Genomic DNA, 13,670 nt, shown 5'->3' with positions numbered 1-13,670 from the left:
ACCAAATCCTACGAGACTTTTTCCTGCCTGCTTGATTACTACCTATTGAAAGGTTAAGTCTCGTACGCACAGACCAACTACTTTCTTTCTTCTTCTTATCAAAATATGAACATGTTCCAAAACCACCTACTACATATTTCACAGAAATGGGTGCCAATGACACACTTTTTAAAAAGAAAATATTGGTCTGTATTAGAATAATTTTGTACTCTAAATGGTGTTAGGAAACTGGTGAAAAGTGACGTGATTTCTGCTTCATGTGTTTTATTCATCTCTAGTTATAGAAGCACATTAGTTACCTGTGGTCAGGAAGGGAAGATAAATAGATTTCACCAATGGGGAGAAAGACTTAGATGATTTCATTTGCTGGAATGCCTCTGCCAGAGTCATTACCAGCTCTAATAATACGCAGGTGACTTTTCCCTTTGAAATTTTCTCAAAAATTATTTACTATTCTATTCAAGATTTAACAAATCTTTTTCTTAATGCAATCTGCTACATTAAATTAAAAACATTTCAACCCATTTCAGAACCATTCTATATGAAAAGAAAAATATACAACTTTGACAGGCTAGTATTTACAAGGAAGAAAAGTTCTTAGAAAGTTATTTTTCTCCGTCTTTCATATTAAGCAATTAAAATTTTCGCCAAACTAAATATCTTATGAAGATCTTTATAAAATAGCCTTGTAATAAGGCACTAATGTCACATTTACTTTCAAGTGAAAAAGACAGTGAAGCTTATTTGATGGAAAATTATTTGAAAGCATGATTTCTGTGTAGAATGTAATTTGCTATAATGCAATTTCATAGAACTCTTTCCTGCGCTTCTGTTGCTAGATACATAAAATAGACTTCTTTCTAACACACTTCTCCTGTGCCTTCACTCTAGGAGGGTTCCAATGAATTCCACTTAGTCTTTTTTCTAAGAGTCCCAGGATCAAAAAAAATTCTATATATTTTTGTTTCATTTATGATCATTAATGGCAAACACTGTGTGAATGTGTCTGTTTGGAAGAGCAAAACATTCGTATTTGCTGAAATACCTATGAAGAGGTCATATCTGTTTTGTTCACCAGCTCATTCATGGTGCCTCACAAGTACACTGCATATGGTGGCCATCAACACAGAAGAATACAGATCTTACAAATGAACAAACACTTCGTACTAACTAGGGATGTTCTAGGGCAAGTTTTCTCCCTCAAATAGGTTTATTTTTCATAGATAAGACAATTCCTAGGAATAAAACAGCCATCATTTTCATCTAAGAACAGCTTATAAAAATTTGTTTGCAACTAGAACTAAACAAGGTACTCACTGGTACAAAGCATATGATTAAATTACTTCAGATTTTCTCAGTTAGATGAGTTCAGATCAAGTGCATTTTTTATCTCTATATCAATTAATAGATTAAACTGCAAGCCCAGTGGGATCAACTGTACATTTACAACATTTTGTTTGATTTCATATGAGCATGTATATATATACACACACTCAAAGCAAATTATCTACATAACATCCCTCTAAATAATTAATGGGAATATAAATATTATCTTAATTTCCATACAGTCTACCCTGCTTCTTTTGTCAGAAAAATTAAGCTCATGATTCACATACTGTTTTAAGTACCAAAGTGATATTTTTATTTTGAATTTACTTGTTACCCATCCATATGTGAGATTCCTGGGAAAGGTCAGCTCACAAGCTGTGGAGTTCAGTTTAGACTAGCTTTTGCTGATGTAGCCATTTAATAATTTTATTATTGCCAGCTTGATTTGAATTTGAATTGCATCTTTCAGCAGATTTAGGTAAGTCCCACTTACTTTAAAATGAATTGCTGCATGATTCGCTAATGAAACATTTGGGGGATGCAAGAAAGACGGCTGGATGATTTAATAGACCAAATGAGGGTATACCAGAGGGTAAATTTACTGTGGCTTCTTGATTTGCAACATACGACCCCATAACTCTCTGTGCAGAACTGCAGCTCTGGTTTTATCTTACCTCCAACACTGGACATTCTGGAGGAGTCCTGATGAGAGCTGGATTTATTGCGGTTTTGATTTTTTCTCTTGTTGGCTGCTCTCACAGATCGGAGAAGTACCTCGCTCGCCTTGAAGAAGGCCACCATGAATGGCTGTTTTGACTGAGGCCCATGTCGTCCCACGAGGCCGGCCGACTTCACGTTGATGCTGTGACCTGGAACCAAGGAAGGGGCACTGGGTTTATCAAGAAGAGATGAAGTTCACCTGCTGAGGGGTGAGCTCAGAGGGTCCCTGGGAAAAGGTAAATGTTTGAAAACACTCAGAACCTTTTATTTGCAGGCCAAATAATCTCATAAATGTGGAAAATGTACTGTTACAGACGATTATTCATTCTTGGTTTTCCATTTCGTATCACTCATTAGCCACACAACACCCCCAGGCCTTCACTGATGGGCTCAGACCTGAACGTTGGTAACGTTCTAAATGACTTGACCACCACCAGCCTGGAAATGTCTGTGTTAACCAGTGATTTCAGAAATATTAGCTATGGGCGCTTCTGCATTGAATGCCTTATAATTTTCCTTCGTGTGATTAAAGCTGGATAGCTGGCTGGGTGTTTTTACTTTTCCCTGCTTCTTTGGAGACTTTCCAGGGTTGATAAACCCCTCCTCGCTTCGGACCTGTGCCCAGCAAACTTTACAAAGCTGTGATCCACTTAAAGCACTTCAAAGATCCTTCCAGAGGCCCCTGCTGGGCATGGAGCTTTACTTTAAGCTCCAGCTCTTTCTCCATGTAAAGGATTTCGAAGCAAACATGAAAATTTCAAAATTTTCTCTGCGCTTGGACACACTTGAATGATGTTTCCTGAAAGGATTTCAGAGGATGCAGATCAAGCCTGGAAATGCTCAGAAAGGAGAAAAATTCCAGGTGAGCTTAGTCTAAAGCAGTCTGGTTTAAGATGTCCTAGACCCTTCTGAGTCCACTGCGGTGGTTGTTGATCAGAAAAGGAGTGTGCACAGGGCCTGCGCTCTAGTGGATGAGAAGTCAGCTGCCCTAGAGACTAGAAGCAGATGTTGATAAGTGCTTTTCCCATTGGAGTAGCAAAAATAATACTCATCACTATAACAACATCAAATGCATTTGGAGCACTTGCTATTTACACTAGGTATTCTTTTCTTTTTAAAATATTTTTATTGTGATAAAAGTCACATAATATTAATATAAAACATACTATTTTAACCATACCTTGCACAGTTCACTGGCACTAAGTACATTCACATTGTTGCGCAACTTCAACCATCATCCACGTCCTGAATTTTTCACCTTCCTAAACTGAAACTCGTGTCACTATTAAACGCTAGTCCCCGTTCCCCTTCCCCATCTCTTCCAACACCAGCAGCCACTGGCATCTACCCTGATACTTTCTAACTCTGTGATAGGCATTTTTCTTAGTGGTTTCCATGCATTATTTGATTTGATTTCACAAATACCTTAGGAGTTAGGCATTTGTTATACATTTTACAATTCACTCTTGTTATGATCTTCTCATTTAAAATAAATATCCCAGAAAATTATATATATATATGTGTGTGTGTGTATGTGTGTGTGCATGTGTGTGTTTGTATGTATATATGTGCATATATATAAAGAAAACCATTGACTGATAAAAAATTCAATGAAAATTACCCAGAGAGAATGAAGTATTTAACTTTAAGTTGTACATTTAGTTGAAAATTACTCAAAGCTCATGCAAAAAACAATTCTACTCCAGATACGAAAGTTACCAATTTTTTCAGAGTAATATATCATGTGGTTAGAAATACGTGCATGATTGGCCATGCCCTGCCCCTGGAGGGATGTGCAAGTTTTCTTAAAATATTTATTCAGTCAAGACTGTGCAGCAGCTTCAGTGCATTATAAGACCTAACCCACCTTGAAAGAAAGAAATCAAGTCCTTGAAATGGCATCAATGGCATTTTAGCAAATAAACTCTTGCTCTTAACACAATTTATTTTGGCAGCATAAACACTTTTGTGTATACTTGTATTGTGCAGGGACCTTCTACCGTCAGAAAACGAGACTGTGTTAAGTGAGGTGGTGCAGCTGTTGCAAGGGACACAGCAGTCCTTCAAATGTGGAGATATTGGTTGAAAAAATGCATGTGTGTCAATGCAGACAGCATTCACCGGTGTCCTCAACAATTGCTCACTGGGAAAATTTGTTACATTCCTACAAACATGAAAATAGCCGCTCCCTTCCCAAATGCCACTCCACTCCATCCTAGCAGAGAAAGAACTTCAAAATAATCAGAGCAGTAAACCTTAAACAAATAAGCCTATGGGTTTCTCTTTTAAATGCAAACTTACAGTGGCTCCATGCCAGAGTCTATATTTCTTAGAAAAACTCTATCACTGGCATAAATGAAAGAGGCAGTTTGATTTGTGGTCAGAGTAGTTTCCATTCTACTTCCACTGTAACAAATGTATTAATTCAGCTCAGACTTCCTCCTTCTGGCAGCCCTTTTGCTGTAAAAAGAGAAATTAGAAGTTCCAGCCAAATACCATACCTTGAACTGACCCACCTCAATACATAAACACTTTTACAACATGTTTATTCAGGTGTAGCACTTGAAATTGGTTTAAGATGTTTCCAGTGACAGAGAGCACAGCAAAAGAAAAAAAGAAAAACAGAACTGAGAAACTTAACTGTGATGGACTAGAATAACTGGCGATCTGTTCTTTAAATTTTGGAATTTTTTTTTTCCTATCCTGGAACACAACATAAAAAGTATTTGTTGAGCTTTGAGTTTGATGTTTTAATGAAGTGTTAATTTAACAGGAATGAAATTTTTTACTTGTATACATGGATAACTGCAGAAATCATTTTTAATAGACAATCTTTCTAATATTGAAATAGGTTGCCACACGATGCACAAACGGAATACAATAAAATCAATTTTCTATTCATTACAACACACTGACCCTTTTCTCATTAAATAAGCACTGAGCCCAAAGTTCCAAATTTCTTTGGTTTATAAGAGGGTACCTTTTGTAATTATTTGAAAGACTTTCAAAATTTTGATTTTTATCTCTGGAGAAAGAAGATTGCTCTCAAGATTTACACTTTGAAAACTATAAAGATGTGTGTATATGTGTGACAAACATGGATTTCTTGGTCTTTACAACAAAGGGGGATATTGTGTGTGAGGCAAAGTCCCCTTCAAACAAACGTGAACTCCTTTTAAAATAACTTTTGATATTATTAAGTTTCCTCTTGGTTTCCTTTCCACTTCAGCAATGAGGTGACTATTAAGATTCCATAAGTTAGTACTTTCTCAGTGGGTCTTGATCTTGAGCCACACCATGGAAGCATTATTTGGCCTTCTCCTTCAGACACATTACACCTCCACTGATGATGTTGACTGAACCTTTTGAATAGGGCTGAACAGTCGCTCTCCTTAGAAGTGCTAAAGAAATCCAGACTCTATTGCAGGTATTAAAAGTAGGGAATCTTTCATAAAGTCTATTTAACAATGCTGACTTTTATTATTAAAGATACAGGATAATTTAGATACTGCAAATATATCAGTAAAGAAACCTATCTAAACCATTGTGATTTAGGAAAACCATTATATACGTAGACGTGTATTACAGTGGTTTTATTTTTCAAAGCTGATCCTTATTTTTGACTTCTCATTAGAAAACGTAGGTAGGAAACAACAAGGTCCTGCTGTATAGCACATGGAACTATGCTCAACACCCTGTGATAAACCATGATGGAAGAGAATATGAAAAATATATATGTAAATATACACATTATATACTATATATGCTATGCTAAGTCACTTCAGTCGTGTCCGACTCTGTGTGACCCCATGGACTGCAGCCTATCAGGCTCCTCCATCCATGGGACTCTCCAGACAAGAAATATAAATATAACTGAAAAAATAAAAATATAAAAGAATATAAACTGGAAATAAAAATGACCTGGGTAAATAAAAAGAGTAATAAAATGGTGATAAGGGACACCAGCTTGGAATCCAAGCTTAATCATTTTAGGATTCAGACAAGTCTAGGCATAGCTAGAAGAACATGGGTAAGCTTAATTCACCAGGCATATATTTGGAAGAGAATAGAAAGACCTAAAGGGAGAGAACTCATTGTAAGGAAAAGGTGAACCCCTAGAGTACAAATTCAGAATAATGTCCCAGTGAGTATAAGGAAGCAGGGATTTTGAGTCTGTAACTCAGTCCTCCTTCTGGCCTTGCTCCAATGTTTGCAGGATTAATTCCTTAAGAACCAAGGGGATTCACGGAAATCTAACAGAACTATTTTTACCCAAAGCCCCTATAAAATCCTGAGAGAGCAAGGGAGCCCTACTTTGGCGTTTGGTTAATGATGTAACACAAGTGATGGCCAAAGATTCTTCCTACATTAGAAAAGTTGTTTCCAAGTAGCTCCACACTGGTACAAGACGGCAGCCCCAGGATATAGGTGGGTTCAGATGATCTACTATAAGAGCATCGGCTTCAGAGAGTTGCAACAGTTCAGAGGTGAGCCAAGCAGCAATCTGATGGCTTTGGAGGTTTTAAGGTAGATCCAAAACTGTCCCACAGTGAGGGGCAGGGCAAGTGATGGGAATAAACGGTCCTAGAACAGGAAGACACTTTCTTTACGTCATATCCATGTCCTGATGTTGTTCACTGGAAAGAGGAAATGGGCAGGGTGAGAGCAAGAAAAGGAGAAGAACTTGATTGTTGGGATTTGTTCCAGTTTAAAATCACTTGGAATCTCCCACGCAAAATGGGAGAGGAGGTAGAAAAGCTTCTCTGAAGGATATATCAGCATTCCAGGGATTTCACTGATGGCAACTGGACCCAAAGGAACATGGTACCAAATTATCCCAGGTTTAAGTATCACAGAATTCTTGGATTATAAAATAAATAGGGTGATGAGGACAAATATGGGAGTCCAGAGTTATCATCTTTCACATTTGAACAAAGAATGCCCATTAAATCTTTCCATGTGAATTTTTTTTAGAACTATTCCTATTTTGACCATATTGCTTTCATTCCAAAATTGCTGTACAGTATCAAGGGAAGAGAAAGAATTTGAGAAGTGAATATTGGCACATTTCTCAGTTTTATTAACTGCAAAATGAATAAAGATGGAATTAGGGTAGTATCTTCTAAGGAAATAATTATTCTTTTCACACAAGAATCAACAGGAAAGTATGTGATGCTGGAGCTTTAACCTACACGTTTTGCCATAACTGAAGGTAAAGATTCAAGATTTCCGGATTTGCTCCCCTGATCTGTATGACTTTATATAAGTCCTGGGTGTCAGAGTACTGTATTCATGTCTGCCTCTGAACACAACTATTTAAAGTTTAAAATCATGGAGAAGGTACGTTGGCAAACCAAGGATCCATCCCCAACTGATTCATTTTGTATTTCAGACTGTTTTTTTGGGGGAAAATGTGACTTTCAAAATGTTTATTTCTTTAAAAACAGGGTTATTAAAGGAGCCTCTGACATAAAACAGCTCTTTAGAGACATGTTGATGTTATAAGGATAAGTGGTTCCAAATATGAGCATTCAGTTTCCCTCCAGAATACACAATTTGAAAAACATTCATTTGAGGATTTATCAGAGCCCAAACATTGATATCACTCTAAGATGTTAGCATAAATTCCACTTTTTTTCCCCCTATAAACCCACAGTAATTGAATGCTTAACCCAAAACACCTGTGATGAAACTTGTGCAGAAATTACCTATTCTTCACTTCAGAAGAGCTCACAGCATCTGCTGTGGGCTAGCTCACAGAAAAATCACTGCACTGTTTCTCATTCACATACTCTCTTGCTCTTTGCTTAGTTTCAACCTGTGATTAAATTTGATTTTGGTGCTCTTAAATTATAGTTCCCTGGCTCTAAATTATACTGGAATTGTACCTTTTTTAGAAACAGATGATTTAAAATGTGCAGAATTCTCTACCAGGCATATAGACTAAATCATTTTTATATCAGATTTTAAGGAATGTGGGGGAGATAGAATTTTATCTACTTAAATTTCATATACATTTTAACTCAGTGAAATCTTAAACTAAGCAATTTTTAATCTAGCTATGAATTTCAACTGTGTTGTAACTTGATGAAAAATTTGCAGTTTCTATTTTTGTAGTAAAAGCACAGACCTATTGCCAGATATTTGAAGTATCATAAATAGAATTTTACATTCATGCTCAGAATCTTCCTGTTGTGAAGATGGTTTACATTGCCTTGTAATCTCAAACAAAAACAAGGAAAAGCTGGGATTTTAAACTATTTCAGTGACACTGAAAACTCCCAGTAATGTGGTATTGGTAAATTATATATATTCTTGAACTTCAGAGTGCAAGGTGCTTAGAATTTTTAGTGATTCTTCATGGTGATTCTGAGCTTCTATTTAACACTATTTAGCAAGCCAGGCGCTTCGTGCAATCCCTTTGCTATACTTAAATTTAAAAGAGTAAATTAAAAATAACTACTTCATCTTATATTAAGTATTATACATTAGCAATTTTATATATATATATATATTATATATATATTATAATAAATAATATATAAATAATATAATAATATAATATAATATAATATAATATAATATATAAATATATATTATATATATATTTTATATATAGAAAATATATATTTTATATATATATATATTTTTTATATATATATATATGTTCATTACTAGAAAGTGCCAACAACAAAAGAACGGTCAAATGTAATACGTGTGCAAATAAGGAAAGAATTCTGTGGCTGATGATAAAGACGAAAATATAACATTGGAGGTATGACGTCCACAGAGGACAGCTGGGGACCAGCTCCTGAGGAGCCCGCATGAGCTGGGGTTGAGCTATACCGGCAGACAAGAAATGCGGTTGCAATTCTTGGTGACATTGCAACGGAAGAAATTCATTTTCCTCTAGGATTGGGATATGTGAAGGATAGAGAAGTTTGAAGGAGGAAAAGATTTTTTAGGGAGTTTCAATTCTTTGTGAAAAGTTTGTGGAAGGAATCGTTATCATCTACCATCTGAGAAAATCATGGAGATGAGAAAAGAAATTGGGATGCTTGGTTAGAAATATGGGTATCATGGCTCAAGGCAAGATAGAAGGAAACTCAAACAGCTGAGACCTGCAGTTCAAGAGGCTTCTGGAGGGGGGCCGGGGCAGAAGGAAGAAAGGAAGAGAAACATAAAGGAGCAGGGCCAGAGGTTTGTGCCTCATGGGGGAAGCTTTCCAGAATGCGCAAATGTTTTATTGCGCTTAGGGTGGGACTGAGTGATGGAAAAGGATTAGTCTTCTTCCAGGGACATTGTCTGAAACACAGCGACTCACCGTCTCAGGCGGGTCCAGTCTCACAAATGCTTTTTACTGAGGCTCTCTTTTCAGCTAGTGGAAATATGAGTCTCAAACTAGGAATTGTAGTTTACCTTCACATAAGCACTTACTTTTTAATAGCTCTTCTCTTTATATATAGAGCCTTTCCTCTGAGGCCCTAAGAGTTTTACAGACATCATCTGTCACACGCCCCCAAAAGCTTGGTTACAGTTGGTCTTACAGGTCTCATTTATTTTAAGAAAGCAGAAACATTCTTTTCACAAAACCATGGGAAGAGAGAATTATTTTTAGTATCTTTTCCAGTTCTTATGTGACTTTTTAAAATAAGAAATCTGTACACACGCATGCACTTCTTTCCTTTAAAATCACAGGAGAGTTCAATAAAACTGTAATGAAAGCAGGATTTCAGCAGAAATCAACCAAAAAGTTTTTAAAAACTATATATTACTACGTGTTAAGATATCAATGAAGAAAAGCTTTTAGACGTCAAGCTCGTTTGGGTTTGTTTCATAGCACTGAAATTAATTTCAGACGCTGAATTTTATCTGTAGTGGATGAAAGTGGTCTTTGCAATGAACTTAATGCAGTTACTTGGGAAATTTATGAGTCTCTAAAGGAAACATTCTTTTTTACCAGCTTATATGACAGATTATGCAAAAAGAACTTTTATCATATAGAAAAACATAGTTCATTAAATGTTTGACCTTCCCTTTCAATTTGATACATGAACCTATGAAATGATCATAAGCTACTTCTAGAAGCCTTAGAATAGTGCAGGACTACCAAAATGCAAGAGAAATAAATCATTCTGACACTTAATAAAAAGAAAGAGTGAAAGGAGTAAAAGATACTTTCCAAAATACACATAGTGAAGGCCTGATACTGAATACCTAATGTATATACCATGATAAGTGTCTACTTTTTGTCAAAAAAGAAAAAAATGGAGTTAAGATACTTGGGACTTAGTTTAATCCTTCACATATGATGGTTGGGTCACTAACCATTCTTTTGAGTGAAGAAAAGTAGAGCCTTACTTACTTACACATAAGGGACCAAGTGAGACCTCATGATTCCATGGTGGCCCCCAGAGCAAAAGCATCCTGCTGAGCTGTCTAGAAGCTAAATAACAGGTACTTCCCAGGTGTTGACCTATTGGTCCTCTTGAGTCAGAAACACACCTGAACTGTCATGCTTCTATCATTTTATCACCTCACAGAGAAATCATGTGAGTACCTCCACTCATAAATAGTGCTGATACCCAAAAGTCATAACCAGCAAGCCTTTCAGAGGGGTCAGGGAAACTGGGTATTGAGGAGAGGAGCTGATTCAACCTTTTTGCAGTTAAAAAGGAAGCAGTAGCTGCCATATTGACACTCGGTAATTCAACGGTTGTTTTACACACAATGTCTTATGTATTCTTTCCAGTAAAATAATGATTACACTTTTTAAAGGAAGAAATGAAGGTCAGAGAAGGGTCATGTTTTTAAGTCATCCCTGCCCACTCTATCCCTTTCAGCACACAGAGTTCCCTTTTGTTAGGGATTCTTTAGGGCTAATGCCTTCCTCTTGGGTCTCTGCTCCCCACCTTGAGAAGACTGAAGAAAATCCAAACATCTCCTGGGTCTGGCAGTGACATCTACATTGCATCTAAAGGATGCTGTGCTAGTTGCTGGTTTTGTGAAGTTTAAGGTAGAGGACAGGGACGCCTGGCATGCTGAAGTCCACGGTATCACAAAGAGTCAGATACAACTTGGCAACTGAACAACAACAACATCAGGGGAAGACCACTCAACACTTCCTCAACCCACAACAACACAGGTGCCCCCCTACCGCTTTCCATTCCCTTCAAATTAAAACTTGACAAGTTTAACTACAGAGAAATTATAACCCATGTTTAAGGATTAGGGACTTGTAATTTTCCTATTGAAGCATCTTCCCTCTAATTTCAAGTTTTGATCCTCACTTACAATACACACTGTTGACTTAGGTGGGTGATGCTTTAGTTTGTTATGATTTTCCTTTGTTCCTGTGAGTGAGCCAAAGTTTAGCCAAATCGCCAGTGACTGTTGATGCCTTTCATGGACTAAGAGCTCTCTCTTCTTCCTAAGCTCGTGAACTCTTTATTGCCAAATTCAGACTTAAATTGAAGAAAGTAAGGAAAACCGCTAGACCATTCAGGTATGACCTAAATCAAATCCCTTCCAATTATACAATGGAAGTAACAAATAGATTCAAGGGATTAGATCTGATAGAGTGCCTGAGAACTATGGACCTGTTTGTGACATTGTATAGGAGGCAGTGATTAAGACCATTCCCAAGAAAAAGAAATGAAAAAAGGCAAAATGGTTGTCTGGTGAGGCCTTACAAATAGCTGAGAAAAGAAGAAAAGCTAAGGGCAAAGGAGAAAAGGAAAGATATACCCATTTGAATGCAGAGTTCCAAAGAATAGCAAGAGGAGATAAGAAAGCCTTCCTCAGTGATCAGTGCCAAGAAATAGAGGAAAACAATAGAATGGGAAAGACTAGAGATCTACTCAAGAAAATTAGAGATACCAAGAGAACATTTCAGGCAAAGATGAGCACAAGAAAGGACAGAAATGATATGCACCTAACCTAAGCAGAAGTGATTAAGAAAAGGTGGCAAGAATACACAGAAGAACTATACAGAAAAGATCTTCATGACCCAGATAATCACAATGGTGTGATCACTCACCTAGAGCCAGACGTCCTGGAATGTGAAGTCAAGTGGGCCTCCTTAGGAAGCATCACTATGAACAAAGCTAGTGGAGATGATGGAATTCCAGTTGAGCTATTTCAAATCCTAAAAGATCATGCTGTGAAAGTGCAGCACTCAATATGTCAGCAAATTTGGAAAACTCAGCAATGGCCACAGGACTGGAAAAGGTCAGTATTCATTCCAATCCCAAAGAAAGGCAATGCCAAAGAATGTTCAAACTACGGCACAATTGCTCTCATCTCACACACTAGCAAACTAATGCTCAAAATTCTCCAAGCCAAGTTTCAATAGTACATGAGCCAGGAACTTCCAGATGTTCAAGGTGGATTTAGAAATATTGGAATATTTTGGAAATATTGAAGTTGGGAGGAGAAGGGGACGACAGAGGATGAAATGGTTGGATGGTATCACCGACCCAACAGACGTGAGTTTGAGTAAGCTCCAGGAGTTGGTGATGGACAGGGAAGCCTGGAGTGCTGCAGTCCATGGGGTTGCAAAGAGTCGGACATGACTGAGTGACTGAACTAATTATCTAACTTCTTCCCACTGCGCTCCATACTCAAGATGCAAAACCAGCATTGCCCTTATTGTGCAATATGTCTAAGAAATGCATTCAACAATGCTCAACTTATAGGGGAAAGAACAATGGAAGAGACAGAGTTAACTTCTGTGCACGATGAGAATAGGGTAATCTCATATTCTTCATGCTCCTAAATGAAATATTACCATGAAAATATTTACCCTTCAGATCATCAGTCAAAGCAGAATTAGAGTGTAGAAAAACTGGAGTATGTTCCTGACCTTGGCATTTGTTTGGCAAGATGGGTGCTCCATAGTTACTGTTTTGAATTAGGGAAAATCAAAAACAGGAATACAGATGTCGCCAAACACTTCCATTTCCCTTTTCATTAAGGGAAATCTAAAAAATGGTAAAATACCTCTTTCACCAGGTAGTGAAGTAGCACTAACTCCTGTTTGATTTCAAAACTATTTTTCATGTGTGTTTCTGAGTTTTGATGCTAAAATTTGGATAAGTAAATGATGTTTCCAAGTGGCTCTTATTCAAATATAAACATACTATAAAATAAAACCAATAAGTTGATTTAAATTTTGGTTTTAAAACACTATATACATAGTGGACATAAAACAGCACAATCAAGATTTTCCATTTATTACTGAATATATACTATAGTCAAATCTATTTTTAAAGAAAAGCTATTTTCCTTCTACTGATCATTATACAAAACTCAACTAGGCTATGGAGGCTCATCTCAGATGCCAACTAAATAAAAAATGTAATAATAGAGATAGTAAAATAGATATTTAAAAAGAAACCAGCAGCATGAGTTGTTATATCCAAAAGAACTAAGGGATGTGCAATTTACATTGAAACAATTTTGTTCAAAATATGATGTTTTTAGAAAAGCTTTTATGGCTAACCCAATGTAACTCTTAGAAAGCAAAGCTAAGCGCACTGACAAATTAAAAATGTGATTCACTGCCAGATACTTTGTTTACTTCAATTTTGGGGGAAAATTTTATCCCAATTTGTTGCTCC

The 13,670-nt window shown here is 36.7% G+C and overlaps 1 protein-coding gene across 1 annotated transcript in view; it reads right to left on the bottom strand.

The window, feature by feature from the left end:
- BMP5 (bone morphogenetic protein 5) overlaps nt 1–13,670 on the bottom strand; it is a 144,382-nt gene that overhangs the window by 18,942 nt on the left and 111,770 nt on the right. Inside the window, exon 4 of the mRNA XM_069564081.1 lies at nt 2,004–2,198. Coding sequence (XP_069420182.1) covers nt 2,004–2,198 — 195 coding nt within the window. The remainder of the gene's footprint in view (nt 1–2,003; nt 2,199–13,670) is intronic.

This window comes from Ovis canadensis, chromosome 20 (genome assembly GCF_042477335.2).
Source record: "Ovis canadensis isolate MfBH-ARS-UI-01 breed Bighorn chromosome 20, ARS-UI_OviCan_v2, whole genome shotgun sequence".
NCBI lineage: Eukaryota > Metazoa > Chordata > Mammalia > Artiodactyla > Bovidae > Ovis > Ovis canadensis.
Note: the sequence above shows the minus strand (reverse complement) of the source record. Positions and strands in the feature narration are given on the sequence as shown.